This window comes from Chelonoidis abingdonii, chromosome 24 (assembly GCF_003597395.2).
Source record: "Chelonoidis abingdonii isolate Lonesome George chromosome 24, CheloAbing_2.0, whole genome shotgun sequence".
In the NCBI taxonomy this organism is placed as follows: Eukaryota; Metazoa; Chordata; order Testudines; family Testudinidae; genus Chelonoidis; species Chelonoidis abingdonii.
This window is the reverse complement of record NC_133792.1, coordinates 4,578,947-4,602,676: the sequence shown is the minus strand read 5'-3', so window position 1 is coordinate 4,602,676 and position 23,730 is coordinate 4,578,947. Positions and strand designations below refer to the sequence as shown.

At 49.2% G+C, this 23,730-nt stretch overlaps 1 protein-coding gene across 1 annotated transcript in view; it reads left to right on the top strand.

The window, feature by feature from the left end:
• Nucleotides 1–23,730, top strand: part of LOC116820424 (cholesterol 7-desaturase nvd-like) — a 77,160-nt gene that overhangs the window by 16,886 nt on the left and 36,544 nt on the right. The window contains exon 3 of the mRNA XM_075060689.1: nt 4,074–4,197. Within this exon, the coding sequence (XP_074916790.1) occupies nt 4,074–4,197 (124 nt within the window). The remainder of the gene's footprint in view (nt 1–4,073; nt 4,198–23,730) is intronic.

Genomic DNA, 23,730 nt, shown 5'->3' with positions numbered 1-23,730 from the left:
TATTCCCCAATACCCCTTTCCCTCAGGTTCCACCTGGCTCCCTTGCCACTATACCAGGGTCTTACATCCCCCCCAACATATGACACTAAACATCCTTGTATTCACATCCTGCACCCTATCATCGTAATCTTTGTATAAAAATATGCATTGTGAGGTATACTTGAAAACTCATAACTCTGATCAGTAAGATTCTTGTGTGATGTATGTATGTGGTGAGTATTAACAGTTATGAATATATGCTGGAATTATGACTGTGGAAAAGGTACATCAGGGGGAGTTGGTGAGCAGGCCTGTCCTAAACAAGCGAATGTGGGTGCCTCAATTTATATATAAGCAGTAATCAGGGCCATCAAGCCAGCGGGGAGGAGATGGCAGGAAACAGAACAATTTTCATTTCAGCAAACATGAGTGGGGGAAGAAAAATCATGGAGCTTTCTTCACTCCTGACTCCACATTGCCTACCTCACAGCTTGGACAAACTTTTCTTTGAGGCTTAACCTTCAGAAGAATCCATTTCAAAAGTTACTGACCTATAAAGCCAGGGCATGAACCTCAAGTGACAAGTAGTTGCATCAATGCAATACAATATTACTGAATTATAAAAGTGTATCAAGTGAGTTTCTTTCTGAAAGCTAATGACACACTGATGATGAATAACATTGTGAAATGTCTGCATTTATATTAGAGGAGGAAATACGGATAATTAGTGATTTTATGGACAATTCCTCAGATTTGTCACATAAAAATAATGGCCCAGGTGTGGGAATCTCCCTCACATCCTCTGTAGTGAAGACCAAAGTAAATAATTCATTTAACTTCTCAATGACCTTGTAGTCCTTGAGTGCTCCTCTAGCACCTCAATTGTCCAGTGGCCCCACTGACTGTGTGGCAGGCTTCTCGCACAACCCACTTTGTCACTCCTATATATTTTGAAACCTGGTATTACTGTGTCCTATCACTTATCATCATTCCACCAAGTTTCTGTGATGGGCTATACAAACCCTGCACCGGGCAACAAGGGGTTAAAGAGCTTCTCTGGGTTCAGACAGCCCCATCCCACCACACCTGCAAGTGATGCTTAGACTGGAGGAGTTAAAAGGGAACAGAACAGGGGCTGACTAGGGAAGAGAATGGACCTTTAACTTGGCAGGATCTTGGCGCAGCTAATGGCAAGCAAGAAAGTTTTGGGCTCCGCTGCCACTGACAACATGAAGGCCATTGAAGCATCAGACTTAGTGAGTTACAGAGTCGTGAAGTCAGGAGAACCTCACACCAGAGCAGAGGAGCTAACAGTACCTGCGGCTGCAGCACTCTGCTTGGAGAGAAGGCCCAAAATTAATTGTTAGTGCCATTATCAAACAATGCAGTGTCACGTCGAAGTGATGACTTGGCCAAGGATGTCCTAACTCAATTAGTAAACCATGTTACCAGCAGCCAGTACTTTGCTCTGCAGTGGGACAAATCCACAGATGTGGCAGGCTTAGCTCACCTTCTGGTGTACGTGCGGTACATTTATACGGGAGGATATTTTGGTTTGCCAGTCACTGTCTACCAGAACAACAGCTGAAGAGATTTTCTGATTGCTTGACAGCTTCATAAATCAACATAGCACTTGGTAACGATGTATTGGCATCAGCACCGATGGAGCAAAGTCAATGACTGGCAGGCATAGTGGAGTAGTGACACGTATCAGAGCAGATGCTCTCAAGGCAATGTGTATGCTTTGCAGTATACATAGGCAAGTGCTTGCTGCCAAAAGGATGTCTACAGGTGCTGGACAATGCTGTGAACAGGGTAAACTTTACAAAGGCTTGACTCTTGAATTCCAGAATGGTTCCTGCTCTATGGAATGAGACAGGAAGCGAGCATGTCAATCCGTGGCTCCACACGGAGGTGCAATGACTGTCACAGTGCACATAAGTTAGGGTTATTATGGGCCTACATTCAGAGAATGTTTACGTGTATCTGGGTCTCACACTCCCCCTCTAAACCCCCATTTGCTGCTCCTGTTGCTAGCTCCTCTGGTCACTTATGAGCTGGTTTTTTAAATCCGTTCTCCCTGAGTTAGCACCGCCTCCTTGCCAAGGGGACCTAAAGGGGTTGGGGATCAAAGGATGGCAGGGTAGAGCCTGGTTAGAAAGCTCTCGGCCTGGCCTAGCAGGCCACTAGACTCAGCACACTCACAGGGGACCCAGCTAGGAGCTGTCTTTACACAAACATGAACAATTCCAGCCCAAGTGAAATGTGACGAGTTCCATGGTGAGACCATCAGGGACATTCAGTGTTATTCTGCTGGGACTGCAGCCTCTCACCTCTATTGTCAGCAAGCCTGGTGCAATGCTGGCACCGTGGAGTGGCTAGTTCCAATGGATTCCCAGTGTGAGAGGTGGCAAGGGAGTACAGAACTCTGGAGTCTGGGGAGAGACAACGGAGGCCATGCCAGTCTGAAAGAGTGCGGGAAACAGCCAGGGGACAAACCCTTCTCCATTGATAAGCACTAACTCCCCCGTGTCCCGAGCAGCAGGCCCAGCAGAGCAGGTTTTCAGGGGTCCTGTTTCAGCAGAGATGGCAGGGTAAGGCAGCTGGTTAGAGGAAAGGAGAACAGCTGGGTCACAAAAGGGGGTAGTCGGGCAAAGGTTAACCCCAGGCACAAACCTCTGCCTAGATGCAGGGAAAGGTGGGATGTATTAGGGTATGGGTAGGTGCACTGCAGAAGAGGGTGAGACAGTCCCTGCTCCACCAAGGGCACAGTCTACACCAGGGGTCGGCAACCTTTCAGAAGTGCTGTGCCGAGTCCTCATTTATTCACTCTAATTTAAGGTTTCGCGTGCCAGTAATACATTTTAATGTTTTTAGAAGGTCTCTTTCTATAAGTGTGTAATATATTAACTAAACTATTGTTGTATGTAAAGTAAATAAAGTTTTTAAAATGTTTAAGAAGCTTCATTTAAAATTAAATTAAAATGCAGAGCCCCCCAGACCAGTAGCCAGGACCCAGGCAGTGTGAGTGCCACTGAAAATCATTGTGCCTTTGGTTGCATGTGTGCCATAGGTTGCCTACCGCTGGTCTACACAGACCAAAGGTGGGAAGGGGCCTACATCTTGCCCAAGGCCATGGGGGAATAGAACCCAGGTGTCCTGAGTATCAATCTGCTGCCTTAGCAACTGGATCCCCCAACTCAAAGCAGCAGGTGGGAGGCAAGAGCCACCACACAGGCAGGGGGCTGGAAGCCAGAAGGCCTGGTTCTGGTGGAGCTCTGGATGAGCTGCTGGTGCCTGCGGCCAGTCACTTCTGCCCTCTATGCCTGTAGGGCAAAGGAGAACCACTCCTGTTGGTGAGGCCAGGCTGCAGGCTCCAGTACAGTGCCCCGGAGCTAGGCCTGTGACTGCCGTTCAGCCCCTGCTCACATTAGGGGGGATGGGCAGGGTCATGCGGTTCCCCCTGCAGTGTGTAGCCAGCTGGTCGCAGAGAAAGAGGAAGTTATGGGGCTTTGATAGGACCAACTTCTGCTGGGCCAGGTAGGGGCGCTGGAACCATTTGTGGAGTGGGGGAGCTGAGAGCCCTCCAACCAAACGGGAACCCCTCTATGTGATGGAGACCGCTTCAAGCCGGGGGAGGGGGTGGCAGCTCCCCAGTTCCAGCACCTCTCTAGGGGATCTCTGGGCAGCCCAGCCCCAGCAGAGACTTGCAGGCCTGCTCTGAGCTCCGCGGGGCAGGCCAGCCCCGGGGCAGGCTCTGCGGGAGGGACCGGTCGGGCTGGAGCCGCCCCAGCCCCCGCCCCCGGCAGGCAGGTATAAGGGCGGCGGGGCGGGCGGGCAGAGCGCGGTGCGATAGGGCTGTGGCCGTCGCGGAGCCTGGCGGCTGGCGCTGCTGTGCGCCGCCGGGGCGCTGCTCTGCTGCCGCGCCGCGACCCGGGAGCTGGGCGGGCGCTGCCCCCGCTGGCTGTGCTGGCCGGCCGCGCCCTGCTCCCTGTGCGCCCGGCCCGGCCCTGCGCAGGACCCGCGGAAGAGCCGTGGGCTACTCGTACGTGAGCTAACGCCGCCGCCGGCGCCCGCCGGGTTCGCGCCACGAGCCGCTTAGCCTCTGTCTCTACGCGCTCCGGGATTCGCTGCGGCCCCTCTACCCCAACGGCTGGTTCCGGCTGCTGGATTCGCACGGGCTGCCCCGCGGAGGGGTGCGCAGCCTGGCGGCGCTGGGTGAGTGCGGGGCCGGGGTGCCGCAAGCCGGGCTCGCCCTGGACTAGACAGAACTTGGGGGGCGCGGCCGCTGGCAGCATCCCGGGGCTGGCTAGGGGCGCAGCCCTTCTGGGCGGCAGGGGGCTGCAGAATTCATGCGACCCGTTGGACGCTGGGAGGGCTGCAAAGCGAGCCTGCCCCTCGTCACCCTCGCGGCTCGGGGCCCTCCCCTCTCCAGCCCCTTGGCTCTCACCTGGGTGTCAAGTGACATGCCCAGGTGCCCCCTGTTTCCTGTCCTGGCCATCAGCACCAGCTGGGCCTGTGGCAGCAGGGGTGGGTGCTCCGTCTGTCCCCCACACACTGAAATCAGGGCTTAATTTGTGCCAGGGCTGAACCCTCAGTACCTCGGGGCCTGGCTGTCTGTAGCCCTGGCACCAGCAGTGGCTCCAGGCACCAGCACTCCAAGCGTGTGCCTGGGGTGGCAAGCCATGGGGAGTGCCCTGCCAGTCCCTGTGAGCGCAGCATTCAGGCACCCTTCGGTGGCACAACTGCGGGAGGTCCCTGGTCCCGCGGCAATTTGGTGGCAGGTACGTCGAATCCGCGGGACTGGGGACCTTCCACAGGTGTGCTGCTAAAGGCAGCCTGCCTGCCATGCTTGGGGTGGCAAAAAAGCTAGAGCCGCCCCTGCCTGGCACCTCGGGGCCTGCTGCATCAGTTGTGAAAGTAAAAACAATTGTTTGAGTCCCAGCGCCTAATTGCTTGAGCCCCACACTTCTTTCACTACAAATTAAGCACTGGTGGGGGGATATCTGCCAGTGGGGTCCCAGTGGCTGCTTAGGCCTCTGGAAGCTCTTGGATTTACCTGAAGGATAACTTGTCAAACGCAGTCTTTTGGGAGCACTTGCAGGGATCATTGCCTGTGTGGCTAATAACAATTCACATAGGTTTGCGTTGCTACCACAAAATTATCAACATACGAGTTTGTTAGAGCCAAGAAAATGGTGGAATTTTTCAGACCTAGTTTGTAATCTTTTCTGTCCTAAACTGAAACTTGCTGAAGAACAACACTCTCTGCACATTGAATAAAAAGAGGAGAAAAGTCTGAAATTCATCTTGGAATCTGTGAACCATTTGCTGGTTGGACTAGCTTATTGTACATGATCTGTAGGCAGCCTAGTACTTCGCAGATGATCCCTTCTTAGATCAGACTGTTGTGCACTGTTCCCGACAGTACCTGCAGTGTGCAAGTAATTTCTGACCATAGTGGTAATTTGTGGCTGGTGCCGGACAGTTGTGCACATGTGTTGACCAGACTGGAAGTCTGATGTCTCTCCAAACCTGAGTAGATATGATGAGCACATTTCTAAGATGGCATGAAAATGAGCGGACACTCCCTGCTGGCACTGGGTTGAGCGAGTTCCTAGCATGATTTGCTGATATTTGCTCTGGCTGGTTTGCTGTACTCACTCCAGGTGTGTGTGAAGAAGTAGGTTGCCCATGCTTCCTTGCCATGCATGCTCCTAGTCAGATGTGCATTTTGCATGCATTCTCTTTGCTCCTGAGGGAATTCTGCACCACAATAATGAAAATTTCTGCGCACAATATTTTAAGTCTGCAAATTTTATTTGTCAATAAATAAATGTGGAGGCTGCAGCATGGCACTGGGGAGCACAGGCCGCTGGCTGCACAGAGGTGGGAGATCATCCTGCAGATTCCCCTCATCCCTGCCCCGGGACATAGACTCAACGGTGAGGCTTCTCCTGACCCTGACACAGTGCATGGGCCGGACCTGCCCCAGAAACATCCTCCATGCCTGATGCACCAAGTGTGGGCAGGCAGGCTCAGCCCAGCAGGATCCAAGTGTGGGGGGGATCCAGGTGTAGGGTGAGGGTTCTGCATGAGGCAATCTGGGTGCAGGTGGCTCAGGAGGGTCTGAGTGGTGGTGGGGTTCTGGATGCACAGGGGCTTGTTTGGGGTGCTCAGCTGATGAAGATGGTTGGGGCTCAGCAAGGGAGGTCTGGGGCTTGGCAGGGATGGTCTGGGTGCTGGGGGAGTGGGGCTTGGTGAGGTGGGAGTCTGAGTGCAGCTGGCTGGGCTTGATGAGGTGAGGGGCCAGGTGTGCAGGGCTCATCCAGTGGTCCAGATGCAGGAGGGTGTGGCTCATCAGGGTGGGGGGGTTCAGTGGGGGTGGCGTGAGTACAGGGAGGTCTGGATGCAGGGGGAGTGGGGCTCAGCAGGGGACTCAGCAGGGGTGTGGAGGGTTTGGATTCACAGGGGTTGGGTGCATGGGGAAGCAGGATGGGGGTGGGGTGCAGAGATGGACAAAATGGTGTTGGCTTTCTACTGCTTGCAAACATTCTAGCTAAAAGAAGTTTTGGGAGGACAGTGTGGCATTGGGAATTACCATCTGTTACCCAAGCACGCTAATAGCAAGTTTAATCCTGATCATATTGAATTCCTAGCTGATTACATGCCTGTAGATGAGATTGTGTACTTCATAAAGCAGGGGCAGTGTAACCTAGAACATGTACTTGGCTCAAAAGGAGATGATAGCAAATCAAAGACCATGGATGGTCTAGCTGATCTGATAACAAATAAAAATTATTTCTACAAGCTCAGACTGGCTGCTTCTTAATCAAAGGATTATGCAGAAAGAAGTAAAAATGGAAAAGGTGTATGTGATTAAATGATTCCCAATTGAAACATGCTCCTGCAGCACTTCTCGAACATGTTGCCCCATCCTGTCTGCACAGAAGTTAATATGTAAATATGCAAATGAGAAGAAGGTAGTGTAGTCTCTGAAAAAAATCAGGACAAATGCAAGAAAAGACAAATCTGGAAGGAAGAAAACACGACCAAAAGATGATCTGCAGAAACAGGTGACGGTGGATTCTATTCTGATGAATGAGAACAAAACTGATGCTGCACAAGAAACATCAACACAGTGGAAAAACATGACAAAGGGATGAGAACATATAAATCTGTTCCCAAGCAAAAAAGTTTGTCCTCCTTTGCACTGGATTAATTTGATCCAGGAACTCTCCCCAAACAAACTGACAGTTCTGTTGGAATCCTAATAAGATATCTACCCATGAAGGGTGTTCAAGTATAGAACATTTTACATTAATGTTGAAGACATGAAGTCTCTCTTAGACACAATTGGCTGTGATTTCCGCCATGAATATCTACAAGCACAAGTGTGCTGCTCAAAAGTGCAAGCTGTAGCAGGCCCATCTCCTGAAGATCAGAAAGTGTGAGTGTTCTACAGAGTTTCAAGGAACATGTGAAGTCTGACCATGTTCCTAGTGAACAATCTGCAGACATTTCTGCTCGTCCTTCTGAGCCTCCCTTAGCTAGTGAGGATGCTGATTTGGGTTTGTCAGACTTCAAAGTCCTTGACTCTGTAACTGACCTAAGCATTGGATTGTTGGGTGCTGGAGTCTCTGATTCTAGGACAGAAAGTTGCGCGTTGGTTGCCAGTGTAATTGTTATGGATGTTGACATTGAAAGCATGTAGCAGAATTTTGAGTTTGATACGGCAGATCCAACTTTTATTGGCAGATTCTGTTTGCTGTCTTTTTGGTAGAAAAGAACAATTAATTAAGAACAAGACTTTTCACCTAGCAAACACAAAGGAAGTATTAAAATGTGGTTCTTGGTCACAACTCTTAATGGAGGGTTACACCAGCAATCCTGGCTGATGTACAGTTTGACTTTTGCCTCGTTGTTCTGTTTCACTTGTTTGCTTTTTCCAGCCAAATTCCTCATCTTCCTTTGCAAACTATAAAACTGGGGGCACAACCTTTCTCTGCTTTAGCGAACAAGTAGGACAACATGAACATTCAAAGGAATACATGGAAGCAGTCGCTCACTGGATGGAACTTGCAGAATGGTTGGGAAAGGGTCATACAACTGACAGAGGTATGATCACCTGCTATCCTATGTAGCAGGACATATGCCATAATATTTTATCTCCTGAATATTTTCTACAGGTTCACAAAATAAATTAGACAAGCCTTGTAATGGTAGATTGTTGGGTTTACTAGAATTGATTGCAAGGTATGATAGTGTGCTGGGAGATCCTGTGGAAACTATAAAGACCTGTACCACAATGGTGATGTACTTACCAAACTGAATTCAAAATGAGTTTATTGGTAGGATCCCAAGAAAGGTTAGGGAAGTTAAATTCTTATATATTCTGTCTAACTGTACTCTGGACCACTCCTGAACAGAGCAAATGTCTTGGGTATTAAGGTATGAAGTTGAGAGCTTTGTGGATATCACTGATATCCACAGCAAAACATGGCAAAGTGTTATGGAGGTTATTTTAGAGAAGCTGAAAAAAAGATGGTTTAGATATTGCCGATTGCAGGGGGGAGAGCTATGACAGTGGAACTCACATGGCTGCAGCACACAAAGGTGTTCAAAAGTGAATTCAGCAGAGAAATCAATTTGCATCTTTTGTTCTATATGCTGCCGATTCACTGAATCTTGTTGGGGGAACAACCATTGCAGCATCTTCTCCAAGTTGTTCTATTTCTTTTGAATTGTCCAGAGATTGTATACCCTTTTCTCTGCTTCTACTAGTCTTTGGGATATTCTGAAAACGCAAACCACCATTATATTAAAATACCAAAATATGACAAGATGGTAGAGGCAATCCATCCACTACATAATCTGGTTGAGGATGTTTTTGGTGCATTAGATGAGACCAAGGCTTCACATAATCCTTACACTGGAACTTAAGCTGGAAGCTGGTAGCATGAGAACAAACAATTCAAAGCTTACGTTTGTTTGGCTGAAATGTGGGATACTATCATATCAAAAATTAAAGTTCTGTGCAAAAAATTGCAGCGTGTGGAACTTGAGATTCAAATGGCTCACAGTTTACTTGGTAGCCTTCAAGCCACTTTATTGGAGTTAATCTTCTGAGTTCATAGCCTGTGAAGCCATAGCTTCCTTACATGCAGAAAAGTTAGGAATATCCGCACAGTTCAAAGAGAACCAGTTTTGAAGGAGGAAAGTTAGTGCCAAGTGAACTTGCAAAGGACAAATGGTCATCAGATCCTGAAAAAGTTTTTGAATGAGATGTTTTAAACCCCCTCTTAGACACAATATTAACACAATTGGATAGGATGTGTAAGTACATTGGAGTCAATGAAAATGTTGCTTTTTTTTTTTTTTGCTATGCGGCAATACTAAACTGAAAAGTTATCATCCAGCAAAGGACTTAAAGAAATGTGCCGCTGCTTAGATAAGATTGCTGAAACCCTATAGTAGGGGGACTAGATATCCTGATTTTTAGGGACAGTCCCAATTTTGGGGTGCTCTTTTTTTAATAGGCTCCTATTACCCTCCCCCCCCGTCCTGATTTTCACACATTGCTGTCTGTCACCCTACCCTAAGGATTTAAATTCTGATGGTTTTTGAGATATTGAGCTCTTTACTTGTTCTGCAAGCAATTTTAAGGATGATTTAGAAATGAAGCACGAATGGATCTTCCTTAGCCACTTTCACAAAGTTCTTTACACGTGGTTTCCTACCAACAGAACAGCACTGAGGTTTATTTCTGTCTCCTGTAACCATGACTGCTAATAGAAAGACATTCAGCACGCTAAAGTTAATCAAGATTACTCCAGGGCCGTCTAAGCCATAGCAGAACAGGCAGCCGCCTAAGGGCACCACTAGGTCCGGGGCCCGCTCTGGCCGGACCTCCAGACAGACGGAAAGCAGTGGAGCATGTAAGAGCAGGGTGTTGGTCCTAGAGAGCTGAATGCAGCACAGTCTGAGGGAGGGGATGGCTGCTGGGGTCTCTGGGAAGGGGTTGGGGAAAGAACTCACTGTGAGGTGACTCTTTCCCCAGCGTGAGGTGAGGCAGCTCAGCCAGGTTCTGCAATATCCTTTGTGAACCCCATAACATCCATTCTTCTCCCCTGCCCCATGGAGCACTCCACCTTTCTCCTGCCCCCACGGAGTAACCTCCCTATCCCCCCTCCCTGGCTGCACTAGGGAAAAAGTGAAAGTAACTCACCTCCTTGCAGGCCCAGGATTGGAATGGTTCACAGGCTGGGCTGGAGATAGTCATATTGCAAAAAATCAGACACGGGGGTTGGGGTAGGGTTGAGCAGATGTCCACTTTTATAGACAGTCCCAATTTTGGGGTCTTTTCTTATATAGACTCTGGTGCCTATATAAGACACAAGCCCCTAATGGGGACTGGCACTATTAAAATCAGGTCATCTGGATTCTGGTCACCCTAGCTGCGGGATGCACGTCCGGACAGAGCTGCACAGGGAGGAATGAGCTGCTGTTGCTCACGGGTGCCCGTCCCTGAGATCAGATGCTGTGCTAACTTCACCACATGGTCTTGGTTGGGCTGCCATGGGGCCCATGTGGCGTGTGATCAGACTTGAGGTTTGCTGTGCCACTCTGCACCCCAAGAGTGGATTTTGGGGTCCTACAGTTTCTCCACCTATCTCCTCCTCTACCGCAGCTGTTGGATCAGCAGGTGGGGGGTGAGCCAAGCATAAAGCAGTGCTGTGTGCCATTTTAGATTGTCATTAACAAATTGTTTGCCAAAATCTTGCTAAACATCCTGAATCATTTCATTTAAAAAAAATCAATATCTAGCCAAAAACAGAAAACTTAAGTAATGGGCAATTATTTTGTGACAAGTTTGGTATGGGGAAGGGAGTGGGCAGTTTTCATCAGAGAAACAAAAAATGTTGATGACTTTCCTACACGCCCTGTTACTGCTAACAGGGATCGGCAATCTTTCAGAGAGTGGTGTGCACGTTTTCATTTCATTACTCGGATGGGAAGATCACGTGGCCAGTAATACATATGCAATGTTTTTTAGAAGGTCTTTTCTATATAGTCTATAATGTATAACTAAACTATTGTTTATGTAAAGTAAATAAAGGTTTTGTAAAATGTTAAGAAGCTTGATTTACAATTAATTAAAATGCAGAGCCCCTCGGACGGTGGCCAGAGACGGGGCAGTGTAGTGCCACTGAAATAACTAGCGTGCCGCCGTTCGCAGATGTGTGCCATAGGTTGCCTACGGCCTGTGGCTAATATACAGCCCTCCACAACTGTATATGCTCATTGCCTTACCTACTGATAGTAATTCGAGCTAGATCATCTTACCCCTACTACGATATCTTAAGTCTCTCTACCAAACTAATTTATATCGCTCTAATGGTTGAATGCATTAACGCCTTGAACCCCTCTAAATTGTGAAATGTCATGAACCCCCTCCTAAAAAATGATATTTTCAGGGATTTAAGTTTAATTTCTTGCAGTGTGATGGTGCCCCGAACTGCCACACCCCACTTTCCTGGGGCTCAGGCTGGGGTGTCGGGCTGCCGCTCCCCCACTGATGGGCAGGCTCAGGCTGCAGGCCCCAACTGCCCTATCCCACACTCTTCTGTTACTAGGCGCCAGCCCGCACAGAGCACTGGGTTCAGGCGGTGCCGGCTCCTTGCTGACTGGCTGGGACCTCGCGGCTGCCGGCACCACATTTACCTGGGCTTGGGGCTACAGCCCCATGCGGAGCACTGGGGTTAGAGCTGTCAGCTCCCCCGCTGACTGCTGGAACTCGGCGCCGCCCAAACTGCCCTGCCCCACTCTCCTGGGTCCTTGGGGTGTCTTGCCTGCAACGGGTCCCAACCTGCTGTCTCAGTGCCTGGGTCTCTGGCCACCATTACGTGAAATTTTCTGGTGACCCCTAGTAACGTTCTGCAAACCCGCGAGCGTTCGCGAACCAGTCTTTGGGAATGACAGTATAGGCAAGGGTCGCCACTATGGCCCAACTTGCCAAGAGGGCATGCAGCTGATTTTTTGATTGCTCTGGGTTTGGCTGCTGCCTATTGGCAGCCGGGTCCCGGCACCGCCCACTCAGCACACCACTGCTGCTGGACCCCCAAGGACCGCAGGCTGGCAGCAGGCTCAAGCAACAGGAAGAGCGCCGGTGCTGAGACACGGCTGGCCACTCAACCCATGTGGCCTGGGGTTCCATTCACTCAGCTTGGCAGCAGCTGACTGGAACTAAATTCAACGAAATAGAAAACAAGAGCACTCAATGACAAAGTGCAAAGAACCTGAGAACTCCTGAAGCAATGGTGATAGTTTGATTTAAATGACGTTGACTGTAGAAGAATTGATGATCTTCATCAGTGTTGCACAGCAAAATCAATGATGGACATTGTACAGTTTACTCATAACAGCAAACTTGTTGATAGAGATATATATATATATATATATATATATCCTAATGTGTACATTGCCACTCGTATTCTACTGACAATTTCTGCAACAGTAGCATCAGGAGAACGGAATTTCTCAAAACTAAAACTCATTAAAAACTATCTCCACTCTACACGGAGTCAGGAACGCTTGACTGGTCTTGCTAGTCTTGCAATCGAACAAGACATCTTTGTCATATGATGACATTACAGATTTTGCAGCCAAAAAAGCCAGAAAGATTGCTTTTAATTAAACCAAATCCTTGTTTCAATACGTCTTCATAGAAATTTCCAATAAAATGTTGACAAATTAAAAAAATTATATTATTTGCATCATTCTGTCAAATCAGAATTTTTTCTATAGTGCCACTTCTTTAGTGCTAGTCCATCAGCATTACAGTGGCTTAACTCCATTATACTGGTTTTAATAACATGCCTGTGGCAAGTTTTCCAATAGTGTAAGCTTATGTTTGTGTTGCTCAGAGCACGTCAGGCACAGGGGCACCAGTTTAATAATCTTGCCTAGGGCACCATAAATCCTAAGGACGGCCCTGTCTAGTTCAAATGTCTGTGAGACAGGAATGGTTAAGTGATCTGGCAGTTATTCCTGCAGAGAATTCAGAAGCAAGACAGAATGGAATGAGCTAATTAATGAGATTCCTAGCCTTCTCTGAAGCAAAGTCCCTTTGTAAAAGTACTTAGTAGTGGTTGTGGGGTGGCTTGGGTTTTTTGTAGTGGCAGTGGCGGGGGGTGGATTTGAGGCTCATAATACATCATATTTTCTTGCACAGAAGGTGGTACAATATTAATAGTTAGTTTTTAACTGGGGTTCTGACAAGTATTGAGTCTTTCTAACGTGACTCTGTATTAGACAGGCCTATGCATTTATCTTTATTGTCCCTTAACTTTGGGAGTATGTGGATCTGGATAATTTAAATCAATAGTTCTCCTTCTGTTTAGTACATCTGGGTATTAAAGGTTGGTTTGGCCACGTTTCCTGTAGTATTACGTTCTCACTTAGTTTGATTATATGCCCTATATTTTTTGTTCTCGGTGTAAAGTCAGAACCAAGTAGTCTAGGTCGTTTTTATTAATAATTAACCCTTTATTGCCTGGAATGGATAGTTAAAAGTCAGTTCAGCTGTTTTTTTTCCAGAAGCATTACCTTGCTCTCTTAGTTGTATCCATATATCATTTTTGTTCTCTGTGCCATGTTGAAACCAAATATTCTGGGCGGTTTTATTAATAAAGCTATTTATTGCCCAGAACGGGCACTCGAAGGTTGCCTCAGAGTTTTTCTATAGTATCATATTGTTCTCAGTTACTTGTTGTTCTCAGTTACTTGTGTTATATGTATCATTTCATTCTCTGTGCAACTTTGGAACTCAGTGTTACAAGTGGTTTTAGTAATGAAGCTATTTAAAGTCTGGAATGACCAGTTAATGGGAAAATCTGGTTGAATCCACCTTTAACACTGTTATTCTCACCCACTTGTATTATATGTGTAATTTTTGTAGTTGTGCAACTTTGGAACAGACTGTTCCAGGTCCTTATTGGTAGTTAAAAAGGGTGTTGGGCTAGAACAGGTTACTCACTGGGTTCTCTCATTCCTAGAATATTTTTCTCAAGATTATCTGTCTAACTATATCCACTGCCTTCAAAATCAGGTTTATTTACTAAAATGCTGTTCTCGGCCATTCCAACTCATTCTGGATTTTACCCCCTTTGGGAATGACTAGACTGGATCAAAGCCCAGGTCCATCTAGGCCAGTGTCCTGTATGTGGCAGTGGCCAACACCAGATGCTTCTGAGGAAGGTATAAGAGCCCTGTAGTAACAGATGTGGGATAACTTGCCTCTGACATTCATCTCTTTGTTGGAGATTGCCCTGAAGCAGGAGTTTAACACCCTTCCAGATTCAGTTGTTCATTATGACACTGGATAATCTTAGTCCCATATAAACAATCACTTTTTGAAGCTTCGACTCTTGGCCTCTGTGATTTCCTGAAGAATTTAGGGCTGTGACAACATCGAGAGAAGCATTTTAGCCTCACTTTAGTAGATGAGAGCTGAGGCACCATGTATAAGTGTCCACTGCCTGAAGGAGCTCCTGTGACCAGCTGCCTTCCTTTCTGACAATGGAAACTGCAGGTGCCCTATAAAACCTCCTCAGCAAACTGAGGCTGCAGCAGTGACACCAGCAAAAGTCCTGGCTCTTCCTTCTCATACTGTTCTGGTTTCCTGCCACCCACAGTCCTCAGCCTGACTCCATATGCGCTAAATTAAGCAATTTTAATTAAACTTGACAAATTAGTGCTGAAGCCAGCAGATTGATGGATTGATAAGCCTGTTGCTCCACCCTCAGCCTCTGGGTCTTATGACTTCTGGGTGGATAACATGAAAACTTTCAACTGTTCTTAAGGAACCGAATTGGGAATACAGAGACCAAAAGGACAAACACATCAGGCACTGGACGTACAAGGAATTGACTGTCCCCACACCTCACTTCCAGGTGCCTAGAACATCACTGGGATTCACAAAGTCTGAGTTAGGCCCCTGGCCTCCTTGTACAGTGAATGGGGAGAGGGAGGCACCTCAGAATGGGATTCGCAGCAGGCTACCCAGCTCCTCACCTCTTCTAACCAATAGGAGATGCCCAGGTGAGGGTGTGTATCCTGAGTCCCACTCTGCTCAGGGAGTAAAGCACCTAATTCGGGGCTGCAGGTCTCTGTTTAGGATTCTCAGTGGCAAACCCTCTCTTGGCGATAGGTGCTTCTGTAAGAAGCTGGGGGTGGGGGAGAGACTTGGAGCAGGGAGACTGGATCTTGGGGCTCTCACACTATCTTCCCCCAGTTCATGCATTGCTCTGGGGCTGGAGCATCTGGATGTCTGGTGTGGGGCTGCAGTGTGCATGCACTGAGATGGAAACCTAGGGGCCATGGGAACTATTACTGCAAAAACATAGGTGTCAAGTGACTTTAGTGCTGCTGAGCAGGGTGGTTCGGTGAATCCCAGTGGGGCCTGATTCTGGGATTTAGGTGCTGTGATGGGGCAAGGCCAGATGGCTACAGTAAAGTAGTAAGGAACAGGTATGTTAGCCCCAGGCTAAACAAATCCCTAGTACCATGGTAACCAAATGGCAGTTGCTCTAGGTTAATCAAGATACCTGGGGCCAATTAAGATTTTTCTAGAAGGCAGTGGAGATAGCTACATTGACTGGGCCACCTGAAGGGCTGGCTAGAACAAGTTAAAAGCCTCCCAGTTAGTCAGTGAAATTCATGTGTGAGGAGCTGGGAGCAAGAGGGCAAGGAGGTGCAAGTGAGAGAGTGTACTGCTGGAGGAATACAAGCATTATCAGACACCAGGAGGAAGGTCCTGTGGTGAGGATAAAGAAGGTGTTTGGAGGAGGCCATGGGGAAGTAGCCCAGGGAGTTGTAGCTGTCATGCAGCTGTTACAGGAGGCACTATAAACAGCTGCGATCCACAGGGCCCTGAGCTGGAACCTGGAGTAGAGAGTGGGTCCGGGTTCCCCCCCAAACCTCCCAACTCCTGATCAGACACAGGAAGAGTTGACCCAGGCTGTGGGTTCCACCAGAGGGGAAGATCACTGAGGTGAGCAAATCCACCAATAAGCGTAGGACCCACCAACGTAGAGGAGGAACTTTGTTACCGTGCCTAAAGTGGCAGTTATGCACTGAAGTCCATCTGTGAATTCAGTCCCTGAATTCTAATCACTAAAAGATCCCACCCTCAGGACCAAGGTTTCTAAAAGTTTCTTAATATTAAAGCAAAACTCTGTCTGTAGGACACTGACTTTCTCAAGGGCTTGTAGCAATCGGTGGCAGAAGTTTGAAGGAAATCTGCCCCCTAAAGGCGATTTTTGAGAAGAATACAGAACGCTCCCCTCTGCCCCCATTCACACATGCCACACAAAATCTTACTTGGTTTCTAATCTGGGCTTGCTTTCATCAAAGGAACCAAACAGCCATGGGCCTAGTGGCAGGCAGTATTGCCCAATTACTCCCTTCACTGCAGTTTCCTTGACTTGGGGTTTCTACTTGGTCATTCTAGTGGACTCCAGGCCAGTACCAGGCTTTCCCAAAGAGAGAGCTTGTCTGCATGGTGATTTAGTGTGCGGCAAGGCGGGTTGGGATGCTAGATTGCTGTACTCTAGCTGGCCACATGGACTCTGCTGCTTCACACTAAAAGTCCTGCACTACATCAAAGCACCCAACACTGTGGTAACATGCCCTAGGAAACGCTTTGTGCACAGCAGCAGAGTCCCCATGGGCCGGTCCCTGCTCCACAGGCTGATGTGCTGTAGAAGTCACAGCCCTCCAGGGTGGACTAATGCGCTGTGTAGACAAGCCCTCGGGCTTGATTTGTGTATACGGGAGATTCGGCAGCTTCCTTCAGCAAGACGCTTAGAGCCATGAAGGTGGAGAACATGTGATTGACAGGTCAGATATATTAGTTTTAGAGAAGTGTTTTTTTTTAAATACCGTCCAAGGCCCATTACAGTTCTAAGGGCACCAGGTAGTAAAGTGAACATTCCCCAGGCCTTTAAGTTAAACAGAGTGACTGTGTGTGGACTAACTCCTATGCCAAGGGTGTGTAAGCTGGCTAGAGAGGCTTGATATGCAGGGCTGGATTAACTCTCCTGTGGGCCCGGGGCTATTAGACTTAGTGGAGCCCCTGTATACAAGTCTTTTTCCTGGGAGGGAGTTTGGGTGCAGGAGAGGATGCAGGGTCTGGGAGGGAGTTTGCAGGAGGGTTTTGGGGCAGGGGATTGGGGTGTAGGAGGGGGTCTGGGGTCTGGGAGGAGTTTGGGTGCAGGAAGGGGTTCTGACCTGGGGTTGGGGTGAAGGAGGGGGTGTGAGGTGCAGGCTCTGGCCAGGAGGTGCTTACCACAGGCAGCTCCTGGCCGGTGGCATAGCAGGGCTCAGGCAGGCTGCCTGCCTGCCCTGGTCCCATGCGGCTCCCGGAAGCGGCCAGATGCTGGCACATCTCTGTGCACGCCTGGGGGGAGGGGGACCGCTTGTCTCCCTGCGCTGCCTGTACTGCAAGTGCCACCCCCGTAGCTCCCATTGGCTGTGGAGGTGGTGCTGTGGGCGGGAGCAGCGTACGGAGCTGCCTCCCTCCCCTGCCAGGGGCTGCAGAGACGTGCCACTAGCCAGTCACTTCTGGGAGAGGCATGGGGCCAGGGCAGGCAGGCAGCATGAGCACCCCTGTTAGCAGTCCAGAGATTGCTGCCTGTGATTTATTTTTGCAGGGCCCTTCTTGAGCCGGGGCCCTGGGCTACAGTCCCTAAAGCCCCTGCATTAATCAGGCCCTGTTGACATGGCAATGCAGGGTCTGTGCTTAGCATAGCTCATGATGTAACTGAGACCAAGATCTGGCCCCACTAGCTGTGAATTACATCGGTCTCATCCCTGAGCCAGAACAGAATCTCGGTTTTGTGATGCCAGCAGGGCATGGTGAGGGGGAAGAAACAAACTCATGGCTAAATGAGCCTCCCTGACTTCTTGTTAGATGGGCCAGTGTTACACACTCGCTCTTCAGAGCAGCCGTTCGGACGGCCTGAGCTGGCGAACTTCAGTGACAGATGCTACCTTCCATCTTCAGGGCAGTGGAAGCCGGGGGGAGATAATGGCTCCAGTAGACTGCCCAAGGCCAGGGGATTCCCTCAGTGCTGAAAGGAGTGCGGTTGGTACGTGAGATACGGGGAGAGCTTGGAGACCTACTGCTGCTGGGCTGGGAGAGCGCACTCGGTGCAGCAGTCTGGAGGCAGACAGGGAATGCCAGGCAGGCTCTTCCCTTTCAGAGTATCAGGCTAAGCAAAGCACTCAAGGCAGAGACAGCAGGGAGCGAGCCTGTAGTGGGAGGGAGACTAGAAGCTACTGAGACAGCTCAGCAAAGCTCAGGCACCATGTGCTGGGAGGAGATACTCAACCTTGATCAGTCAGACACTCTGCTAGTCTCAGTGGAACTGTCCCATCTCGAATACAAGTCACTAGGTGGGTTTTGTTGGCTCTTCCTGGGGTAAAGCTCACATCCCGTCTCCTTACTTCAGTCTGTGTGGAGTGTTGTAGTGCTCCCGAGAGCTCTCAGAGTGGCAATAGCATCTCTATTCCCTGCACCTAGGAACAGGAAGCTGTCAGGATACTGGTCCCTGTAGAGACTGCAGAACGGAACCAGCTCTTTTCCTGGCTTGTGAGTTGTTTTTCACTTAGCCCAGGTAGCAGAGCAAGAGAGGCTGGTCAAGGAAAGAGGATTGACTCTAGGACAGATCATGTAGCACCTGCAAGAGATCGTGAAAGGGAGAGCACACAGATCCACAGATCTGCCTCATATCCTCAGCTACTCCCTTATGCACCTTCAGCATGGGCCAGGCAGAGCTGAACTCTTTGTACTTGGGCAGTACAAGGAACCTGCCAAGGCCGTAAAGCAAGACTCTGGAAGTGAGAGTTGTACCTGGCCCTGCCTGCATCCCAGTCAACAGAAATGGCCAGACAGAGAAGCAAGAGCATGCTTTCTCCTTGCACAGGGTGATGTGGCAGTGGTGCCTTTACACTGCCAAGCAGCCTTGTCCCTTGGCACAGAATAGCCTTTCTTCCCCATTGAGCCTGCTCCCAGACCCCCTGTCTTTGGCACTCTAGGCCAATGGTCCCCAACCTTTTCTGTCTGGCGGGCGCCAGACAATGAACCATGGAGGATCATGGCGGCAGACGAGCATCCACTGAAATTCCGCCAACAAGCGGCAACGTTAATAAGTGTCGCCGCCAAAATGCCGTCAACAAGTAGCATCATCCAGAGGCATCGCCGCTGAAATACCACCGAACATTGGCAGCATTTCGGCAGCGATGCCTCTGGGTGATGCAACTTGTTGGCGGCATTTCAGAGGATGCTCATCCACCAGCCAGTAAATGGGCACACTTAGATGCATGCACATGGTGCCCACGGGCACTGTGTTGGGGACCCCCTGCTCTAAGCTGATGTTTCTGCCCTGGAAGCAGCTCTAAAATATGTGCCAGAGTAACAGTTCAGTTAACCGCTCTGTGTAGTTACATGGATCCTTCCAGTCCCTATACATGATTGACTGGCTAGGGCAGCATGGCACCAGAACTAACCAAAGGGCATGTCAACCAATATGGATTTATTGACTGACTGCTGATTGTAACTGTTGCCCATGCCCCTAGGCCTAGGAAATCTGCTGCTTACAGTCCTGCTTGTCTCTTACAACCGTACTTTGGGTTCCTATAGCGATCATTTGGGTTTTGTCTACTGCTACATCCAGTGGGTTTTGTTCCTAGCATATTGTACTGTTTGAAGCCTTCCTGTTTCTTCCTACTGCCGCCATCCCAGAACCATGCTAGTCACCGATTATGTGGCATAGAAATGAGCTACCTGAAGGACTGCCCTATAGGAGTATGGGGGACACTCTCTCTCTCTCTCTCTCTCTCTGCCTTCCGGGGGGCGGGGGGAGGATTTGTATGTGTGTATCACCTGGGATAATCCTCATGCTGCTCCCTAATGGCTCAGGGTCTAATATTCTGATCACCTGACCTTGGGCCTGTACTTATTCTATCAGTTACTGTTGGTCCATATACTTGGAGTCAAACTTGAAGTACTCATCTGTGCTGTCATGAGCTGTGCTGCTTAAACTCCTAATCATAGTCCCTGATTAAACAGAAAGGGGAAAAGCAGGTATGTAAACTTGGCATTGCATTTGCTGTCGCTGATGGCTGCACAATAAAACTTTCCTGAAAAGATCTGGCTCCTGATACTATGGACCAGATTCTGCACTCTGATCCAGTTAACTCGCTGATGTCACTGTGGCGCCGTAGGTATAAAGAGGGGCAGGATGTGGCTGCCTAGCGAGCTCTGATCTTTGATGAGGTATGTCTTAGTTTCTAGGAGTCATTAGTGTGACCTGGTTTCAGAATACATAGAAACTGACAACAATCCTGTTAACTGAACTACTAGGAGACTAGTGGGAAAAGGAGACCTCTGAATGCTCCTGCTTTAACTGTGTTGTGGTAGAGCCTGTGCTTTTCGGTTGAATGCTGCCATAGCAACAGTGCAACCCAGCCTGACGTGGGATGGGATAAACACCAGCCTGAAAACGCTTGCCCAGTCAAGTTCCGGTGTTCTCTGGCACATCCCTCAGACGCTGGAGATCTGCCCTGCACGGCCTTGACTACACACTCCGTTCTTTGCATTACCCTGCTGCTTTTTCTGGAGTGCACAGCTATGATGCTCTTTCTGACAGGATACTCCCTAGAATCGTAAGGGTGCTGCCAGCCTGACCTTTTTCTGAGTCTCCCAGGGGCTAGCGTAAGTGGAAATAAAAGACAGAGGAAAACCACCAACCTTAATGTTGACAGCTGGGTCATAACACAGCCCCCAAAGTGCTTAGCAGCAGCCTGCCTGTTGCTCCTCTCAGCTGTTCCCCATTGACTAGTGGGTCACCAGAGATTTTGGTGCTCTTCCGCATCCTCCATGGGTTTGGCCCAAATCACTTGATCTGTTCCTGACTTCCCACAGCTGTTATGTTAACACTGGATCAGTGAAATTGCCAACCTCAAGAGAGAGACTTATGTGCACAAGAGTTGGAGCTTGCTTGGCAACTGGCCCACAAACCTGGAACTCTGATGAGATCAGGATAGTCATGAACTTTGCCACCTTCCAAGCAAAAGGCAGAAACAGCCTGGCCACTATCAGCACCAAAACCAACCGCCTTCCGCTAAGACTGTCACTGGGGCTGGGAGGAAAGAGACCCTTGGTTTTTGTCAGGTGCTCAGATGCCCATTGATGAGTGCAATCTAAGAAACTAGATAGCCACTGAAGGAAGGTTTGAGAGCTTGAATTCCTCAAAACAGGGAGACAGGAGATCTCAGTTCTTCCACTGCCCAGTGCAAGTGAAGAAAAGATTGATACCAGTGGTGCAGAGGTGGGCTTTGACTGCCTGGAGCATTGAAATCCAAATGGGTTCTCGCTGTCACTGGACTCTCCTTTGGCCAAAGAGGTATTGGCTTCCTAGGCTGGAACCTGTGAGAGTCTCATTGAAGTAAAAAGGCAAGTGTTAGGTTTGCTTGGATAATGCAGACCTGCCCTTTATTTGCAGTAAAGGAAGTGGGAACAGAACTAACAGGACTGTGTAAAAAGAAAGAGGAAACTTGGAAGAACAGAGGCCAGCAAGATGATGAGCACCATCTACCAGGCATGGCCTAAAACAAACTGGTGGGATTGACTCTTGGAACTGGAATGCCTGAACAGAGGGGCCTAACATATAATACAGGCGGTGCTGTGTCAAATGCATGGCCGTGGAGAGCAGCAACAAGCTTCTGTGCATAAGGACAGCTAGACTTAAAAATATAAAAACTGGTCACCAGATAGAGACTCAGACTGGAGATGAAGGAGAATTAAAAACTGGACCAACTCAGGATGTAGTAAATTTCAGAATGTTATAATCACATTGATCTTAATTAGCTGGATCTGGCAGGTAACAAACAACCAAATGCTCTTCAAGCTATGTGGGGGGCTGCTCTCTATGCCCAGAAAATAGACCCTCCTCTGATAAGAAAAACCTGAATCTTATTGCTATGGAGGAATCAGTGTGATTAAGAGCATAACAAGAAAAATGAGGGGGAAACAAGTGACAACTAGATATCTATATACAGCACCTAGCGCAGTGGGTCCTGGTCCATGGCACATAGGTGCTATGGTAATACAAGTAATAAGGGATCTAAAATGCAGCAGTACAAAGGTGCTGGATTTAAAGAAAGCAAAAACTGAGGAACTAAGGAAAAGCTCTATATTTGGTAAGGGAAATAAGATTGTTAGAGTGGAGAGGAGGGTTGTGGGAGGCCCGGAGAAGAAGGCTGAGGGCAAGAGGTGATCGGAGCTTGAAATGCATGACTGGGAACAAGGACATATTGCACTCTAGTCTGGCAGGGATCTTCCTCAACCCCCTTGTGAGTTGAATGGTTTATGGGGCTTTCAGAGCACAGTCAGTCACTGCCCACCAGTGCTTTCCACGTGCTGCCTGCAGCACATGAGTGACAATGTACAAATTGCAGGACTCTTATCTCCTGAAAGCCAAATGTAATTGCCAGAGGAACTCTTACATCCCTGCCTCTCCCCCATCTCAGCCCCGCCACGCCAGAGCTCTATCATGAAATGCTTGGAATTCCCCAGGAAGCAGAAACCTTGACTAATAGCATTCCACTGACACCCATTGGGGGTGAACATTTGCCTCTGTAAAACAGCCACTGGTTTTATCTCATTCCACAAGTGGCATTCTGCCCAACTCCGCTGCCCTCCAGCTGGGCCACCTCGCAGCCCCCAGCTGGTGCGGATGCAGTCCTGCTAGACGGTCAGAAGGTGGGGCAGCCGCAGAAGAGGGGGAGAAGTGGGTTGTGGGGCTGTCAGAATGGCAGGTTATCCTTGTGCAGCTTTCCTTTCATTTAACCTGGGTGGCCCAGTGTCTCTCTTAGCCTGGGCCTGGCAAAGACAGGGCCTCTTGGGTGGGAGGTGTCGAAGCATCCTTAGGGGGCAGACTGGAGGTGGTGCTAGCAGTGTAGGGAGGGTGTGGGGGCCTAGAGAGGATGGTGCCTGCCCCTGTCCAGTGAGTTTGTCTCCCCTCGGTCAGAGGTCTGTGAGCTGGGAAGCGAGTCTCTCACCTTTGTATCTGATGTTGGGACTACTTTTCCGTGGACCTACAGCGCCCTTTACATGGGGCTGCTTTGGGACATCAGCAGGGGCAGAAAGAACCTGTCTCTGCCTGGTGGTGGCAGCTGCTGCCAGAGGGAGCACACTGGACTCCTGTCTGTTACTGCACCTCAGGCACCGAAGCCATGATGCAGACAAGCACCAGGAAAGAACCCCCACAGGTACAGAGACAAAGGGTGGGAGAATCCCAGCCCAGCGGAGCACATGGCCCTCTGGGCCCGGGGGTCTGAGGGAAGAGACCCCACCAGAGAGGAGAGACTGAACCGGGTGTCTGGTCTGTGGCCACCATGCCCACGGGAGCTACTAGAGACTGAGAGGCTCCCCTTCCCGTCCCCCCTTCAAGGAGGCCAGGAGGAACCCTGCTGTGGCAGGATGTGGATAGCAAGCCTGGGGTGTGGGGGAGACTGAGGGAAAGAGGAATACCCCAGTCCGCCACTAAAGAGAAGCCCAGGACCCACCGAGGTGGAGAAGAAGCTCTGTCACAGGGGAGGTTCCCTCTGTGAAGTTCTGAGCCTCGTGGGAGCACTCTGCACCCCTGTGTTCATCCTTGTAGAGTGATTGTGTGGTGTCCAGTG